The 19,035-nt window shown below is 54.4% G+C and overlaps 1 protein-coding gene across 2 annotated transcripts; it reads left to right on the top strand.

Moving 5' to 3' along the window:
• The first annotated feature begins 6,312 nt into the window (after positions 1-6,312).
• PLPP7 (phospholipid phosphatase 7 (inactive)) lies at positions 6,313-18,094 on the top strand. Of its 2 annotated transcripts, XM_081066652.1 has the most exons (3): positions 6,323-6,940; positions 16,806-17,189; positions 17,838-18,092. In XM_081066652.1, the coding sequence occupies exons 1-2, from the start codon at positions 6,490-6,492 to the stop codon at positions 17,168-17,170; spliced, it is 816 nt and encodes a 271-aa protein (XP_080922778.1). In that variant the 5' UTR covers positions 6,323-6,489; the 3' UTR covers positions 17,171-17,189; positions 17,838-18,092. The 2 variants fall into 2 exon arrangements, with proteins under 2 accessions (XP_080922777.1, XP_080922778.1); XM_081066651.1 differs by having other exon boundaries at positions 6,313-6,940; positions 16,806-18,094.
• Positions 18,095-19,035: the final 941 nt, after the last annotated feature.

Genomic DNA, 19,035 nt, shown 5'->3' on the forward strand with positions numbered 1-19,035 from the left:
ACATGAGTGTGAAGTGCTGGCATCTGCAGAACAGAGGAAGGGGCATCTGTTTGAGATGTGCCCAACACCACAGGGACACTCACACTGCTCCCTGAGCCCCTCCCCCAGACTCCTCTGCCATGACGTCACCAGTGCATGGGAAAGAGGGGGTGAGGGGTCAGGGTGCACGTCCCCAGCCCTTCCCAGAGATGGCGGACTCCTGGCTGTGGCAACTTGGGACTCACAGTGTTGTCAGTGGGAGGACAAGGTCACTCAACTCCCGGCACTTTTTCCCCAGTGTTGACTGGACACCTGTTCTGTGCTGAGCGCTCAGAAGACAGTGGGGAACCCAGCCAGAGCCAGGACAGATGACAGGTCCCCATGGCACTTAGATCCCCGTGGGCCAGAGAGACATCAAGGGATAACTTCAGGAATGATGACTAGAGGTATTAATTAACATAAATAATAAATGGTACAAATTCATAGTCAAAATGGATCTGAGGAAGTATCGATTGCGCCAAACCAGGACGCGTCCATCTAAGCTGTTTTGATGTGCATGTGTCCGGTATTGAGCTGGAGGAGGCGCAGGGGAAGGACGCACGTTCCAGCGGTGTGTGTGGGGGGGTGTGAGTGAGTGTACTCGAGGTTAGAGTGAGCAAATGTGTGTGTGTGTAAATGCATTGTGACGGTGTGCGTTTGTGTAGCTCTGTAGTAGCGTATATGTGACAATTAGGTGTAACTGTAGAGTGTGTCCACGTAAGTGTAGAGCCCGTGAGTGTGTGTGTGTGTGTGTGTCTGTGAGGGCGTATGTATGTGTGTCCATGTGGGACTGTGTAATGGGGTGTGACCATAAGAGGTGTGGGTGTGGAGGAGCGAGTGTGTGTACATTATGTGTGACGGTGTGCATTGTGTGAGGGTTGGGGAGTGCGTGTGGGTGCATAGGGCGTGTTTGAGTGTTCTGGGGATGTGAGGGTGTGTGTGCATGAGCGTGTGGGTGTCCGTGAGGGTGTGTATGAGCACGTGTCTGTGGGTCAGGGTGAGTTTGTGTCCATGTGCGTGTGTGGAGCTGTGTGTGTGATGGGGAGTGTAGGTGAGCATGTTTGAGGTGTGAGTAGTGTGATATATGAGTGTGTGTGTGAGAGAGTCTGCATGCCTGTGTCTGTGCATGTGGGCGGGTGTGTGGGTGTTATTTTCCGACTGAGGGAGGGTGTGTGTTAGGAGTCTGGGATGGAGAGTCCCATGGCCAGCTCAGGGCAGTAGGGCGCGTGAGGGGTGCTGTCCTGGCCTGGCTCACAGGAGAGCCCTGCCTTGGACCCAGGCCGCTAGCCTTCCGCACACTTTCTGTCCCTCCGGCCTGCTTCCTGGTTGCAGCCCCCAGAGCTGCGGTTCGGAGCACGCCTTTCCCTCCTGGACAACCTCTTGAATGCACAATCGCACAACCGTTCCCCCAGAGGAGGAGCTGAGGTCCAGCTGCTCCCCAAGTTCAGGCAGCGGTCGCTGGAGTGTGCATAGATGGGGCCCCGGCTCACCTGGCCGCCCCTCCGCGCTCCCACCCCACCCAGCATGGTGGGGGGTAAGGACCCCGCATGTGGGCAACGCTGGAGGACAAGGTCGCTGCGCCAGGAAGCTTCCGCGGCCCCCAGCGCCCCGCCGCCGCCACCGGGGAAGGACGGAGGCGGGTGGACAGGCTGGGTGCGGCCGGGATCGGGTGCGGCACTGGGAGTTCTCCAAGGTGCTAAAATAAACCCAGCGAAGGATCAGGTTTCCCGACCGAAATAACCCAGGAGCGGCCTTAGAAATGCGAACTGAGAAAGCGATCCGGGGCGGGAGCACCAGGGGTGGGGAAGTGGTGATGAAAAATGCTTTCCACGGGGCTCCCTCCCCATCCTGGCAGGGGACACCGCAGCTGTCCCTCCCTCCTGTCCCCTCCAGCTGTGTGTCTCCCCAGGCCATCTGCTCAGAGTGGAGCTTCTCACCCACTTCCCTCCCCTTCCCTTCTGGAGTCATTGTCCCAAATAATCAGCCCCCTCTTGGCCATCAGTCTTTGATGGCAAAGTTTGTAGTAGATTAGAGCCCAGAATGCAGAATCAGTCAGCCATTCATTCCATAAATATTTATTGAGTGCCTACTGTGTGCTAGGCACTGCCTGAGCCCCTGGGCCCATAAGTGAACAAATAGACAGCAGTCCCTGCCCATGGGCTAATGACACTCTGCTAGGAGGACATAGGCCATGAAAACAGAATAAATGAGTGTAGGGCGTGTTAGAAAGGGTACAGCTCAAGCATAATGGAAAGAGCAGAAGAGGATAAGAGGTATTGGGACAGGATTTGAGTCCCAGGAGGCTTCACTGGCTTACTGGATTGCCTGGATAGAATCCGTTCTGGAATCCCTTCACCTGAGCCTCAGTGTTCACATCTGTGCAATGGGGACTTAAAACTGGCCTCTGAAGTGCTGTGATAGTTAAGGGACATGCACTTAGCTCTGAATCTGGCACAGAGCACTGCTAAGTACAAATGAATGATCGATGTATTTAGTAGTAATAGTAGAAAATGTATCTTAGATATTTAAAGGTAACAACTAACAAGTGTTTATAATGTACAAACTGCTCTAGGTCCCACGAAGCTGCCAGAAAACCTCTTCTGCTCTCAAGTAAGAGAGAGACAGTGTAGCCAAGTGGTTAGGGTCAACGGCTTTGGGCCGAGACCTGAGTCTGACTCCTGGTCTGCTTTTTACCAGTTGTGGGCCCTGCCAAGTCACTTCACTCCATCCACAGCCTTCTCTAGCTACAAGGGATGGTTATGTGGACCAGGGGCCAGGTGGGGCAAGGATTCCAGGGAGGACAGGTGGTCTGCAGGCATAGCGCCACCTCTGGGTAATCTTTGCACTTCCCACTGGTCCCTGCATGGAGCCTGGTGCACGGCAAGCCTCAAAAAGTGTTCCATGAGTGGGTGAGTGACAGATGACTGACAAATAGGTAGGGAATGAAAAAGCTGTGGGACATGTGGCCAGGAAGACAGCCGCAGGCTCAGAGTTACAGGGACCAGCCAGCGCACGGCCCAGCTCTGGCCTTTGCCAGCTGTGTGGCCTCACCGGTGATGTCACCACTCTAGCCTGCTGTTTGTCGTCTCTAACATGGGAAAAGGGTGGTTGGACTTGCCCTGTCAGCTAGAAGTGTCTACAGTCCAGCTGTGTTCTCCCAGCTCTGGGCACTCTGGTAGGTGGCTCCGGCTGGCCCATCGGACCCCAGGGGATGCCTCTGACCACACTGTTTTTTGGCATTTGCCCCTTGAACCCCTTATTTATAGTCTGCTTTAGTGCACAGGGCTGTATGTATGAGGATGGCCATGTCAGAATAGTTCTTAATAGTCATGCAATGGAAACAATCTACATGTCCAATAACAGGATTACGTACATAAACTATGGCCTATCCATGTGACAAAACGCCAAACAGCCATTGCGAAATGATGGATTGTCACGGAAATATTGCCAGGTTTATATTTGTTAAGTGAAAAGGAGAGGTTATTTTTTTAAAGGGCATATAATATATTTTAAATGCATATTTGTGTGCATGTGTATACACATACATGCATACACATGAGTATATCATATACATGGATACAGTTTGTTTTATATAGATATATATAGTTATTAAAGTCATACTTGGTCATTGTAAAATGTTTCAATAATTGAAATGAGACAAGTGAGAATTCCTTTATAATCTGACCACATCGTGTTCACAGAAGTAGTTTCCAGATAGGATTACATCTATCATCTGTATTTATTGAATTTATTGCAGCAAGCATGTAACATTTTGATAATAAGAAAAAATAAGGCTATTGGTAAAATTACAGTTTTATAAAATGGCTAGTTGTTTCATGAGTGTGTATCCTATCTCCCCAACTAGACTGCTGGAAGAGATCATTGAAAGTATAGATTCAATGAGCAAATGAATTCTAAGACTCTTGAGAAGTGGGACTGGGTGGCCTGTGGTAGGTTCTCATGAAGGGATGGCACCTGCTTCTCAGCTGCCTGAGAATGTGAGCAGGGTCACCTCACCTTACAGAGAGAGGCCAAGATGCTGACACAGGCCTGTGGGTATTAATAGCACCTGTCTGGGCTGGGCTCCTCTGCCCCTCCTGAGGTCAGCCCAGGTCATGGGCCCCATCCAGGAAGAGTGGGGTGAGTGCCCTGGTGGACAGCTGAGAAAGCACGTCTAGGTCCTTGTGGTCTGAGGGATCTGAGTCCAGAGGCCCTCGTGTCCCACCCCAGGGACTTCTTGGATGTCAGACCTCTCTCTCCTCTTTGGGGCTGGAAGCCTTCAGCCTCTGAACCTCAGCTTCCTCATCTGTAAAATGGGGATGATATCATAACTTCACGGGAAGGTTGGTTGTGTGGTGTCAATAAGAGAAAGCACATAGCGCTCAGTGTGTTCTGTGCACTGCCTGCCATCTGTGTATTCTGTGTTCATGTTCAAGTGCATGTATCCAAGTCCAGGATAAAACAGGCACAGGTCATCATGCTACACCCAACAGGGCAGGATGTGACGTGGTCTGGGACGTCCTCCTCTGTGGCTGCGTCTAAATGGAACACTCTGGAAAAGGAATGCCAAGGAGTCTACAAGGAAACGCTGACTGAAGGCTCCTGGAGTCCGGCTTCATGCCAGCCAGGTATGGGGTGGGTCTGGACCTTGGGGGTTGGTCCTTCTAAAGGGGGCACTCAAAGGGAAAGAGGACTGTGCCTCGTTTGTTAAACAGGATCCATTCGTAACCCCCTGTGTTGAAGACTCACTGTGGGCCAGGCACCCTTCTCTCAGAGACCTGACAACAGCCCTTGGGAGATGGACACTATTATCCCCACATTACAAGTGGGAAAACACAGGCCAAGAGAGGCCAAATGACTTGCTCAAGGTCTCAACAGCTAGCTGGGGGCCAGAGCCCCAGGTCATTCCTCATCTGCCTGATTCTGGAGCCCATGGGCTGGTTCCCTGTGGCCAGAGAGCACTCACCCCCACCCCAGGGCACTTCCTGTCCTTGGGATGCTCTGTGCCGGGCCCCAGGAGGCTGTGGGCTGGCCTGGGCTTCATAAGCAGGCTCAGTGATTGCAAAGGAAGTCACAGCCTCCTGCCTCCTTCCCAGCTGGGCAGACAGGCCTTGGCTGCCATGAGGTGTGAGACCAGGGCATTCACTCCTGACTCTTCTGGTCGCCCAAAACCAGTGAGCCCTAAAAGGGCTGTGGAGACTTTGGGTTCCCGCAGCCACCCAGGTGGGTGCAGGAAGGCCTGACTCAAACCTTGAATCCCCCTCGACTGGGCCCTCTGTTTGCCCTCTCTGGGTTTGCAGCCTCTTTTGCCCCCTTTGCTCCATGCACCAGATCTCTGGACTTCGCAGACCTCACATGGGATAGGCTCTCCCCTGCCTGGGGCCTCCACCTGCTCTTCCTTTCTGGGGGAGCCCTCTATGACCCCACGCCAGCCCGGGAGCCCTGGTTCTATTCCTGCAACATGTCTGCACACTTGCCATCACTTACATGTGTCATTCATTTAATCCTCACTGATCTCTGAGCTTCCCGGGGACAAGGATGGAGTCTGGCATTTGCTGCCATGTGCCAGGCACCTAGCACGGTGCCAGGTGCTCAGTAACTATTTACGGGTTGCCTGAAGCTGCTCCAGTGCCCCTGTCCTTCACAAAACTCAGGTCAATGGAGGCAACCTCCAAGGGGCCAATCCGTTACCAACCAATGAATTGTGCCTGCCTCTAATGGAAATCAAACCCTACAGATTGCCGTTTGATTGGACTGTGAGGCACTGAAGCCAAATTCAAGACTGATAAAAAAAGAGGAAAAAAGAAGAAAGCCAGCCTGCTAGCTTAATGAAATGCTGTTACAGAGGGGAGGGGCTGGGCCTAGCCCAGCCGACCCAAGGTGATGTTTTTAGTGACATCATTCACTCCACCTGGAGCCAGGAAAGGCCTTCCGCATGGGCTCCACTGTCCGGTCCAGGGGACCAAGTCCAAGCTGCCCAGGCCTGTAGGGCAGGCAGGCCTGGCCCACAGCGGCCTGAACTACTCAGAGGGAAGCGGGTAAAAGCATAGACCGAAGCGCACATTTGGGCCTCTGGCCTAGGGCACAGCTCAGGCCAGAGCAGCAGAAGAACTACATTTCCCAGAATCCCCCACTGCCCCGGAGAGCGAGCCATTGGAAGATTTAAATAGCCCAGGCTTGAGGCAGCGGCCGCAGCTGTGGACCCGACCGCCTCCCGCGTGGCTCCATTGGCGCTGGCCCCGCAGTCGTGGGCTCGATTGGCTGCCTAGCCTGCATTGACGTCCCTCGGAGCCCGGTGGCAGCCGGAGGTAAACAGCCATGTGCAATCCTCCACTCTATATTTAACAGCTGCTGCGAAGAAGGCAGGGACGCAGAGAGCGGTGGCAGCTCTGGGGACAGCTCTTGTCTTGGGGAGAAGGCCCTCGCAGCCGCAGCCGGGCTGGCACCGGCCCGCACCGTGTCCGCGTCACCATGCCAGCCTCCCAGAGCAGGGCCCGTGCCCGGGACCGCAACAACATCCTCAACCGAGCCGAGTTCCTGTCCCTGAACCAGCCCCCCAAGGGCGCCCCAGAGCCCCGCAGCTCCAGCAGGAAGGCCTCAGGCCCCTCGGTGCAGCCCCCAGCCCCTGGCGACGGGGCCCGCGAGCGGCGCCAGTCTCAGCAGCTGCCCGAGGAGGACTGCATGCAGCTGAACCCGTCCTTCAAGGGTATCGCCTTCAACTCCCTGCTGGCCATTGACATCTGCATGTCCAAGCGACTGGGGGTGTGCGCAGGCCGGGCCGCGTCTTGGGCCAGTGCCCGCTCCATGGTCAAGCTCATTGGCATCACCGGCCACGGCATCCCGTGGATCGGGGGTACCATCCTCTGTCTGGTGAAGAGCAGCACGCTGGCCGGCCAGGAGGTGCTCATGAACCTCCTTCTGGGTAAGTGTGCCTGTGTCTGCCACCCACGCCACCAGGACCAGTGGGGCCCTTGGAAACCAACTGGAATGATCTAACGAGGTTAGGCAGGAAGGGTGTCCCAGAAATAGGGAAGCTTCTGGCTTGGGAAAGAGAGAGCCAGGGATGCGCAGGGAGGGCCCCCTGCAAAGTGGGGTCCTCCAGAATGTGGAGGCCCAACAGGAACCTCTAAGGAAGGGAACCTCCACAGAGGCAGCTTTGGGGTGGGGGTTGCAGGAGGCTTGGGCCTCAAGAGAGATGGTCAGGGGTCTGGTGGGAGTCCCGGTGGGGTCCTGGAGGGATGTAACTCCCATCCACAGGCGGGGCTCCTGGAGTTTCTATGCTGCTTGCAGTCAGCACTTGTGATCTGTCCCCATGCCCCTCTGGTTGGTCCAAGGACCCTGTAAGCTGCTTAGGATTCTCCCTCAGGGCCTGGGGGTCCAGGGGGTCCAGTCTGGGGCTCCCACTTACTTGTGGCCTCCTGAAGTTCATACCTGCTGCTTCCCAAGGTGAGTCGCTGGAGGAAAAGGCCTGGTGAGCTGATCTTTGGTTTGTTTTTCCAAAGTCTTTGCCCCCAGTTCTTTCATTCATCACTGCCGTGTGCTAGGTGCCACGTGGGAGCCATGTGAAAGATGGGCCCTCCCCTCCACCCAGCAGGTGATGCCCAGCACCTGGCCAGCCACCCCCCAGGCACCCCCATTCCCCAAGGTGCCTGGGGAATCTCTGCTCCCATCCTGCCTGCTGGGCCCATGTCCATTCTCTCCCCCTTCCCAGCATGGCCACCATGTGTGGTTCATGTGGGCGGGGGTCTCAGGCTAGGCAAACACGGACGAGGGGTCCCAGTTTCAAAAGGGGGATGGGTTGGACTCCTGAGAACTGCTTCCCAGAGGAAGTGATGACGAAAACGTGTATCCCTCTGGTTGCACCTCAGAGTCCAGGGCTGGATGCTCTGTGGGTGAGATGTGAGGAGGAGGAAACAGTTGGATGCTTTGTGCAGGATATGGCGGTTCTGGCACCATGAACATTTTCTTGTTCTTAGTACTAAATTATTCATATTACTTGTTATTTATCCCAAATAAACAGTCCCCCATGACTAGAGCTATTATCGTTCCCATTTTACAGATTAGGAAACTGAGGCTCCTACAAAAACAGCACCCTGGCCAAGGCTTCAGAGCGGGAGATTTGCACGAGGTCTGCTTGATGTCCAGGCCTGTGCTCTTTCCAGGTGCCTTGACATGGGCTTGGGAGGGAGGGGCCAAGTAAGGTGGCCTACGCGCCACGCTGGGGGCTCCTGGGGGCAGAACCCTGCTCTCATCACCGAGGCTTCCCCAGCACCCACTGCCGCCTCACATGGCGCATGGCTCAAGGAAATGTGTTGGGGGATAGGTGGCCTGCTGTCAGAGGACTGGGGTGGAAAGCGTCCTTGAGCCCACTCCGCGGACCCCGTCTGATGGTGGGGCTGCTGAAGCTGTATTTGTAATCTGTTCAGTGTTTGCTACGTGCCCAGTTTTGCATAAGCCACACCATCACGTATGATCCTCACCACAACCCCATGGGGGAGAAGCTGTTATTCTTCCCCATTTAAAGATGAGGAGACAGAGGCTGAAGGACAGGCCAGGATTAGAACTGCGACTGACTCTAGCTTGTTAGGAGAAGGTTCTGGCGCATTCCAGCAACCAGCTGCTGTGGGCACACAGGTGTTGGCTTCAAAGAGCAGGGTTTGAGATGCCTGCCTTGAGTATGAATGACGGTCGTTTTTAAGTTTTTCAAAACAGCGTTTATTAAGCTTCATTTCATACCAAATACTATGCTATGAATGTCCCATATTTTATGATTTAAAAGTCTTTTTCATGACCTTATAAGGTAAATATTAACACACCCACTTTACAGATGTGATAACTGAGGCTCAGAGGGATCAAGGGACTTGCCTACCCCACACAACTGGAAGTGGTAGGTCAGGGACTCAAACCCAAGTCCTCCAGACTGCAAACCCCTCACTGACCTACTCACTGCCGGTCAGCAGGCTGGGCGTCCCCCCATCCGTTCCTGAAGTGTGTGCAGTGAGGAGGCAAAGGGTCTGGAAGGAGGTTTTCCGTCTGTCAGCACCTTTGCAGGCACATCCAGGTACCGAGACCACGGGGAAATAAGGGCCTGGAGCAAAGCAGCCATTCAAAGCTGGCCGCTCAGAGTGGGCACGCTGGTGTGTGGGCCCAGGTCGCTGCGTGGGGATGTGGACCCAGCCCCTCGGCTTGTGGGCGGACACTGCAGCAGATTATCACGGCCAGTCCTCAGCCCCGCAGCTCGTCTCCGGTCCAGCCCACCAAGAGGGGCTGCCACACTGTCCTCTGCCTGGAAAAGGAAAACAGACCCTCTACTGAGCACAGGCTTCAGGGTTCTGTCATTCTTTAGTCTTCCGTGGGGCCTTGGGGCCTTTCAACCCCACAGCACAGTCTCTGAGGGCAAACGGCTCTGTCCAGGGCCCTGCCCAACCCTGACTCGCTCTGTGAACTTGTTCAGGGCGTGGTAAGGATTCAAGGGGAGCTGGTAAAGCACTTCGCACAGTGGATGGCAGGGCCCAGAGGGGTGAGGGAGCCCTATCCCTCCCTGCCTGCCCACTCCAACTCCTGGGCACCCAGCAGACTCCTGGGAGAAGTCTCTACTGGTGCGGAGGTCTCAACCTATACAGGTGGGACCTGGGCTCCCCTTGAGAGCCTTGGGAATGGGAGCTCCAGCCTAGTGGCCTGGAAAGAGCCCTGGCTAGGCCAGGAAGTTCTCTGCACTGCCCTCTGCATTACCTCCCCTGGGGCATGCTGCCCAGACTCTGGAAACCTCAAAGCCAGAAGGGGTCTTAGCAGCTGGCAAAAGTTTGGACTCCAGAATCAGCCAGACCTGGGTGCCAGTCCCAGCCCTGCTGTGGGAACTCGGGCAAGTGACTTTGTCTCTCTGAGCCCCGTTTTCTTCATCCGTTAAATGGGTTGCCAGGACACTTCCCTGAAGATTTACAGTGCTTGGCACACGCGAATGCCACCTAATGCTGTGTAGCAGTGATTGTCACCCTCATCATCACCATAACTGTTATCCAAAGAAGCCCCAGGTCCAGACTCCCTCCAAGCCCCCTCCAAGCTCTAGACCTGTGAGTTGTCCTGATCCCGGCTTTGTCCCTGCCCTGCAGCACCTGGCTCGATTACCCCAAAGGGAGCCAGGTGACAGGAGACCCAGGCCCATCCTGGTTCTCCAAGCCCATCCTGATTTCCTCATGGGTCTGTCCGTGGTGGAAAATGGCCTCTGTGTCTTACTGCCATGATCTGTGAAAGCATCTTTATTGAGCTCTTCCTAATGATGAAAACTATACATTCTTTTCCTCTCAGATTTTTTACTGTGGTAAATATACATAACATACAAGTTGCCATCTTAACCATCTTTAGGTGTACAGTTCAGGGACATCTAGAACGTTCGCACTGCTGTGCAATTACCACCACCATCCATTCAGGACTTTTTCATTTTCCCAAACTGAAACTCTGTCCCCACTAAACACTCCCATCCCTTCCCCCAGTCCCTGGCACCCACCGTTCTACTTCCTGTCTCTATGAATTTGTCTACTCTAGGGACCTCATATAAGTGGGATTACACAGTATTCGCCCTTTTGTGTCTGGCTTATTTCACTCAGCGTAATGTTCTCAAGGTCCATCCATGTTGTAGCAGGAGTCAGGATTTCCTTCCTCTTTAGGGCTGAATAATATTCCATGGTGTGGATGGACCACTGTTTGTTTATCCCTCATCTGTCAGTGGACGCTTGGATGGCTTCTGCCTTTTGGCCGTTGTGAAAGACTCTGCTGTGGACAGGAGGGTGCAGACTTCTTCTAAAGCCCCTGCTTTCCCTTTTTCCAGTCATGTACCCAGAGTTAGAATTGGTGGATCGAATGACAATTCTATGTTTCATTTTCTGGGGAACGCCCGTACTGTTCTCTACAGCAGCTGGACCATTTTCCATTCCCACCACCAGTGCACGAGAGTTCCAGTTTCTCCACATCCTCGCCTACACTTGCTGTTTTCTGTTTTTTGGATAATACCATCCTAATGGGTGGGAACATGGTATCATGGTTTTCATTTACACATCCCTAATGATTAGTGATGTTCAGAAACTTTTCATTATACATTCTTATAGTAAGGAAAATGCGAGAATTACAAGAGTAGATGATGAAAAGGTGGCACCCTCCCTAAACCCCTTCCAGGAAATAACCTCCCTTACAGTTTGGGTCACGAGCCTCTGGATTTTTCTCTGTTCACATGCTAACATATCGCCTATTTCTCAAATGACCTCCTGCAGTGTTTTGCACACTTGACCTCAACCTGCTGGCCCCTCTTCCTCCCTTTTGGAATCATGGTCTCGGTCCCTCGTGTTCCTTCACGCTTGAGGGGTTCAGAACCCAGAACTGGCTTCTTCAGTCTCGCAGCCTGCCCCTCCCCCCAAGCCTTCCCTCCTACTGGCAGAGGCTCCATATAATCTGTTCTGTGGGCTCTCCCACCAGCCCCTGCTCCCGGGGACAGCCTAGATGACAACCTTCCATGAGGCCTGTCCCTAATTGATGGATATTTAGTCTGATCCCAGCTTCACTGTCAGGAGCACACCTGCTAGAGATGACACCTGCCAGCTCTGCAGAGGCAGAATGTCCCGCCGCCCTTTCCCCCAGCTTCACTTCTCATCAGCTCAGTGGGGCTCCGCAAGCCAAGCAGTTGCTCCATCCACGGGGGAGCTGGTGGTAGGCCCCTGACAGCTCAGGGGCCTCCTGCAGCGTCCTGGTAGCTGCCCTGCAGCTCATGCAGAAGTGAAAGCAGAAGGTGTGCAGTCGGGAGGGAGGCTCCTGGCCTTCACTGTCCCTGCTCTGGAGCCTGGCACTCAGCTGGGTGAGCAAATTGTGCTGTCGGGCTTCCACGCGCATGCTTTTTTTTTTTTTTTTAGTTTCAGGTGCACAAGACAAAGTAATACTTAGATGTTTATCATTTATATCCCTCACACTGTGTGAACCCCCCTGCCCCATCCACTATCCGTCTGACATCGCACAGAGCCATTACATTTCCACTGTCTCTATTTCTAATGCTGTACTCCGCTTCTTGTAAGTATATACATACATATATACACACACACATATATATAATTATAGTTGACATTCATTATTGTTCAGCTTCAGGTGTACAGTGCAGTGATCAGGCATCTACATCATCCCTGAGGTGGTCTCCCAAATGGGACACGTGGCCGTCGGATACCCTACAAAATGTTTACAACATTATTGATTACGTTCCCCAAATTAATTTTCAAAACCCCGTGGCCATCTTGTGGTTACCGCCTGTTTTCTAATCCCCTCACCTTCCCCCTTATCCCCATCCCCCGCCCATATAGCAAACCTCAGTTTTTCCTCTATGTCTCCCAAACTGCTTCTGATTAGTTCATTCACTTATTCTTTTCTTTAGATTCCACATATAAGTGAGATCATATGGTATTCGTCTTTCTCTGTCTGGCTTATTTCACTTAATATAATGTTCTCTAGGTCCATCCATGTTGTTGCAAATGGTAAGATTTCTTTCTTCTTTATGGCTGCGTAATACTCCGTGGTATAGATGACCCAGTTTCTTCATCCAGTCGTCTCCCGCTGGGCCATGCCCATGCCTTTCATGTCCTTGCACCACATAGTCTTCAGAGACAGACAGAGCTGCCTTTAGTATTTGGACTCTTGAGATGAAAAAAGGAAACCTGCCAAGTTATGGGGTTCACTCAGAATCACTCAGGCGAGGGGAGGCAGAGACAGACCAGGACCCTGTGTCGACACCAAGGCCAGGGGCAGCGGCTCTGGCTGAAGGCGGGGCTGCCCTGGTCAAAGAGAGGCCAGGCGTGTGCACACACGTGCACATGTGCTCACACACACTGCTCACACCAACGGAGCGGATGTCCCCGTGCCAAAAGGCCTCCCCCCTCGGGACCTGCCTGCTCACTGGGGCCCCCGAGGAGCTGTGTTTGTATGTGTGTGCTAAAATACACATAGCATGAAATTTGCCGTCTTAACCACCTTTAAGTGTACAGTTCAGTGGATTAAGTACATGCATGTGGTTATGGAAGCCTCCCCACCTTCCATCTCCAGAGCTTTCTCTTCCCAAACTGACACTGTGTCCCCATTAAACATGATCTGCCCATCCCCTCCCCTAGTCCCCCCCTGCCATAACCTCTAATCTACTTCCTGTTTCTATGAACTCGCTTATCCTAGGCACCTCCTATCAATGGAGTCGTGCAATGTTTGTCTTTTGTAAATATAACTTTTAAAATGTGTACAAGTCGTGTATTCGTGGTAAGAAAAAATTTTAAATGCAGAATTACAGAAAGACAAAAATCACCCTCCGTCTTCCCAGCAGCGAGAAGCACAGTTAACATTTAGTGCGGTGCCTTCCAGACGTCTTTCTCTGCATATGAACACATTTACATCTTATTTTACAAAAATGGCCTCGTACTGTGAATCCTTTCTGGCAATTGGCGTTTTCCCACTGCCTCTCCTCCGTGGCTATAAATACACGTCGCTTCATCCCTCTCAGTGGCCTCGCGTGTTCCATTGTCTAGACTGGGCCCCAGTGTGTCCCATCCGTCTCCTACTCAAGGGCATTGGGTTGGTACGCGTCTCCCAGTGTTAACGAAGAATGCTGCAGTGGGTATCCTTGACCATGAATCATGGTGTACATCCATAATTATGTACTTCCCAAGGAGAGTCCTGCAAATGGAAGAGCTGAGTCAAGGGAGACGTGTTGTAAAGACCCCTGAGTCTGAAGCCAAAGGCCCTTCAGAAAGTTGACACCTGGTCTACCGGCTGGTCTCCACCTCCTGGAGAAGCCGGAATGTGAGACTGGAAGCAGGGTCAGCCCCAGGCCACAAGAGCCAAGACCCCTCCTTTCAGCCCCAGCCAGTGGGACCCCACCCACAAAATATCCTCTCACCAGCCAACAAGGAGTCCCATCTTTGCTCCCTCCCCAGAGACAGGTGTCAGGTGTCTGGTCAGCAGGGCCTGGGGGATAGTCGTGCTTTGGGGGTGCAGGCATCTCAGACCCCAGCTCAGTGAGGGGCTGAGACTGTGAGGCTGAAAGGGCAGGAGAGGTGGGGGGGCCAAGCCCCGTCCCCCATTTATGGAGTATCTGCTGCGAGGGGCCCTCAGAGTAGTTTCTGGGATGATCCCCATTTTGCCCATGAGGGGAGGGGTGCTCTGAGGGATGGATGTGCCAAGGTCATGCAATTTGTAAGCATGACCTTGAAGCTGGGTCTGATTCTGGAGCTCAGGTGCAGAGGCACCACCCTAGTGCAGTCACGCAGTGAGCAGAGGGCCGGGGAGGTGATGTGACCTGCCCCGGTCAGAGGGCAAATCAGAGGCAGCTGGCTTCAGCCACTCTCCTGACGCTGGCCCCTGAGCTTCATGCCAGACAGACCTTCCCCACGGGGAACGCCTGACCTCCCTCTGGGTGGGGGGCGGGTGGGCGAGGGGAGATGTAGGTCAGGGAGCTCGACTGGGCCATGTGAACTGGATCACAGAACCTTGAGTGATGGCGCCATTTGCTTCTATTTCTGGGCCCCAGATTATGTGCTGACGGTGACAGAATGCCAGTCCCACTGAGGGCTGGCCATGGTGCTGGAGGAGGGGCCAGCGAGGGGGGTGCCTGGGGGAGGCCATCAGCTCTGCTGGAGAGCAGGCCTGCGGTCCAAGCACTTGCCTGCTGCTTCTTCTCCTTCCAACCCTGCATACAGAAGGCTGCAGGGAGGTGAGGGGGTGACACCACCGTGTGTCCCACCTGCAAAGGGCCTCTCTGTAACCATTGCTCACTGCCCATCTCTTCCTCAGAAGCAAAGCACCCTGTCAGCCTGGTTCACTAACCCCAGGCCTAGCCCACGCCTGACATACCTAAACACCGGCAATGCCCAACAACTGAAGGTCAAGTGAGTGAATGAACCAGGCACAGCATGCATTGGGCTGGCTGGACAGCCAGGCTTGCCCAATTGTCCCCCAGGGGCACACGGCAAAGGGGCAGGGAGCCGGGTGGAGAGAGCCTGTTACCCAGGTGAGGGAAGGGCCTCACTGGGCCAGGGAGGCCAGCTGACTTTTTTCAGCCTGGTCTCCTGCCTCTCCTGCTCTGTTAGGCCCAGAGGCCCAGAGGCCCAGGGGTCAGATGCAGCCGCCCTGATGGTCCCTCTCATCTGCTGGAACTGTGAACTCTCACAGGCTCCATGGGGCTCCCAGCCTGGGCCTCCGCCTGAGTCTGCAGCATGCAGGCTGGCTGGCCATGCAGCTCCCTCCTAGGCCTCCACTTCCTGGGAGGCCTGGACTCCTGGGAACAAGTTGCCATGGAAATTCGTGGTAGGCATATGTAGAACCAAGTTCCTGCACCCTTTAGATTCCTCCTCTCTGGGCCAGGCAGCCTATCCCTCCACTGCTTCCTTCTTCTGCCCCTCCTCTCTCTCTGGCGAGGCATGTGCTGGGGGAGGGGGGTGGACATCAGCCAGCCTTGTGGCTAATGAGCAGGGCAAGCCCAGGGTTAGGCCAGGGGTTCAAATCCCAAACCCAGAGCCCTGTGGCAAGCAGGAAACGAGGAAGGCTGAGGAGTGCTGCACAAACCAGGGAGGACAGCGTTATTGGGGAGCAATTGTGACCCGTGCAGAGGCCACAGTGGCTTCTCGACTCCAGCTGTGGCGTTCCAGGCATGTGTGACGCGGCAACTTTCCACAGCAGGTTACAGGACAATGTGTTAAATCTGCCCTGTAGATGATAGAAGGGTCTGGAACAGTGGCTACCTCTGGGTGACAGGGCTACAGGTGATTCAAAATCTTTTGTAAGTTTTCTACAGTGGACATCTACTTGCCATTTTTTTTCAACAGTTGTTGTTGTTTGGTTTTCTGAGAGAGCAGTTGCAGGCCCACAATTTTGATGTCCATTGCGAAGTTTCAAGGAAAGCACCCATGGCCAGAACTGGCATTTCATGGTCAACCTCCACCCTTCGCTGGCCTCTCCCGGGTGCCAGGCAGGGGTGGGGACCAACTCTCTTTATAGGAAATGTCCAGACTAGGCAAATCCATGGAGACAGAAAGCAGATTGGTGGTTGCCAGGGGTGGGGGACAGGAAGGACAAGGAGTGACTGCTGATGGGTGCAGGGCTTCCTTTCGGGGTGACGACAAGTTTTGGACCTGGATAGAGGTGGTGGCTGTACATTGTGAATGTGCGGCATCTGGATGCCACAGAACTGTACCCTTATAACTGGTTCAGTGCATGTCACGTGAATTTCACCTCAATGTCGGAAACATGAGGATGGTAACTCCCTGTTCTCAGGGCTGGCCGGAGCTTGGGTGAGGTCCTTTGAGGAAAATCACCAGCCCGAGATCCCACTTGTCAGAACTCATATCCTCTGAGGTGCCCTCGGTGGCCCGTGACAGCCCCAATCCCCCGCTCTGTCACGAACACCTCCCAGCCGTGAGCAAATCGTGTCATGGCCTTTATGGAGCACACGTTGTGAGGGGAAGCGCGAGCAGAGAAATGCACGAGATCACGTAGGCTGTGTCAGGCCGTGAGAAACGCCGTAAAGAATAAAGCAGTGAGGGGGGATAGAGAGCGATGGGGCTTTTGTAAACAGGTGGTCTGGGAAGGCACCCCGGCTGACAGAAGCGAGCGCATGAGGCGTGTGAATATCCCAGGGAAAGGCATTCTGGGTCCAGGCAACAGCACAAGCCAAGGCCCTCAGGTGGGAGCGTGCGGGGGTCAGTATGGCTGGGAGGAAGGAGGGAGGGAGGGAGGAGGCACTGACCACCCCTGGGGGCTTCTCTCTCCTGCCACAGCCCTGCTCCTGGACATCATGACGGTGGCCGGCGTGCAGAAGCTCATCAAGCGGCGTGGCCCGTTCGAGACGAGCCCGAGCCTCCTGGACTACCTCACCATGGACGTCTACGCCTTCCCTGCCGGGCATGCCAGCCGCGCGGCCATGGTGTCCAAGTTCTTCCTCAGCCACCTGGTGCTGGCGGTGCCCCTGCGTGTCCTGCTGGTCCTCTGGGCCTTCTGCGTGGGCCTGTCCCGCGTGATGATCGGACGTCACCACATCACGGACGTCATCTCGGGCTTCATTATCGGCTACTTCCAGTTCCGCCTGGTGGAGCTTGTCTGGATGTCCTCCAACACTTGCCAGATGCTCATCTCTGCCTGGTGAACCACCGCCCATGGCTCTGGTAGGGGTGGCCCGAGAGAGGATGCAGGAGGAGGCAGGGCCGGCGGGGAGGGGGGGCCTGGGCAGCCCCAAGTCCTCTTCCCCATCTTGGCTGGAGGCGGGCGACCTCAGGTGGGCCCACCCAATGTGTGGCATGTGCGGTAGTGCCGGGTGGCCCCTGCTCCTTTGCTTGGTCTCTGAGTCTCTCTCCAGGCAGGCCAGGACCCCGCGAGGGGACAGTCCTGCTTAGCTTCAGCTCTGGAGGTAGCAGTTGAGAACCAAGGTGGCAGGAGAGGGACTGAATGTTGTCTTATCCTTTCATCATCATGACTGTTGAGTTCTTGGTTGTGCCCACTATGCCACAGTATGATGCCTGGCAAAATACCCCCACCCTACCACCCAACACAGGTGCCATTAACGGCCATCGAGTGCTTAGGGCAGCGCTTTCCACCAGACACCAGCTTGCAAGACTGTTTGGGAAGAAAAAGGGTTTTGTGGTCAAATAAATTTGGGAAATGCTGCATACTCTGCCCCCACGTTGGACATTCACAAGGGTTGTAATTGTCATAAAGGCTCTGACAAGTCCTGTAGAAAAGCTTCCTGTCAAACCTTGTGTAACCCCATGTTTCCTAAGCTTATTTGAGCACAGAACCCTTTTCTTGTGGAACAGCTCTGAATCCCCAAGGAACCATCGTTTCCTCAAGCTCGTTTTGGGAAATGCTGCCCAGGAGCCAAAGGGCCTGAGGTATGAGCTGGCCTCTCCCAGCGCTGACCGGTGCCACCGCCTGTGGAAAGCCCACAGCCCATTGGCATCAGTGCCGCTTTGGCCCCCAGGGGCCGGACTCCGTGTGACCTAATAGGTCGTTTCCAAGTCAGCTGTTATGGATGTGCATTTCATGTGACAATACAGGTGACATGCAAACGGACCCTCTCCTGTGTGGTTTTCCTTGTGTGATACAAGAATTTTCAGGCAGGAGAGCAAGGAAGACCATGTTCCTCTGTTAACATGGGGGTGGGGATGGAGGGAAAGGAGCAGTCGATTTTTTCATCTCCAGATGGGCCATTGTGTCGGGTGGTCTGGGGGCAATGGGCTCCTAGATTTTCCAGGCTGGTTGGTCCCTTCTCCCTAAGGTCTCTGTCGAGGGCGTCCTCCATCCCTCAGGCCCTGCATGGGCTGCTCTGCCCAGCTCCCACTGTGATGCTGACAGAGACCTCCCCTGGGGGCCAAGAACCTCTCTCACTCCAGTCTCCAGACTCTGCATTGCTCTCCCATGACTTGGTCCCTGACCCCTGGGAAACTGACAAGTGGCCAGGCAGACATTCAAACCTGAGGAAAGCTGCAATGAGGGACATACAGGGAGCTTCACCCAGTGATGGGGTGCCAGGCCACGGGTCCTGGGGAAGGCGAGAGGGAGGAGATTAGTGAGTGGGCCAGGAAGGAGGGGAAGAGTGTTCTGGGCAGAGGGAAGAGAGGGGTGAGGGCCAGGAGGCAGAAGGGGCCTTACCTACAACAGATGATCAGGGCAATCTGAGTGGCTGCACCCAGAGTGTGGGGTGAGGTGATCAATGTGCCCATTGTATAGATGAGAAAACTGAGGCCCTGAGAGAAGAGGTGACTTGCCAGGTCGCCCAGCCAGGAGGCAGCACTGTGGTGTGAGAATCAGTCTGTCTGTCAAAGCCCACAGCCCATATTCCCCCCACCTCAGCTTCCCACACCAGTCTCTGCTTGGTTCATCCAAGGGAGGCAGGGATGAGCTGGACGTTGCTGCTGACACACAGCAGGTATGTTTCCTAGGCTGCCATAATGAGGAACCACAGCCCAGTGGCTTAAAACAACAGAACTGTATTTTCTCACAGTCCTGGAGAGC

This window comes from Rhinolophus hipposideros (genome assembly GCF_964194185.1).
Source record: "Rhinolophus hipposideros genome assembly, chromosome: 11".
In the NCBI taxonomy this organism is placed as follows: domain Eukaryota; kingdom Metazoa; phylum Chordata; class Mammalia; order Chiroptera; family Rhinolophidae; genus Rhinolophus; species Rhinolophus hipposideros.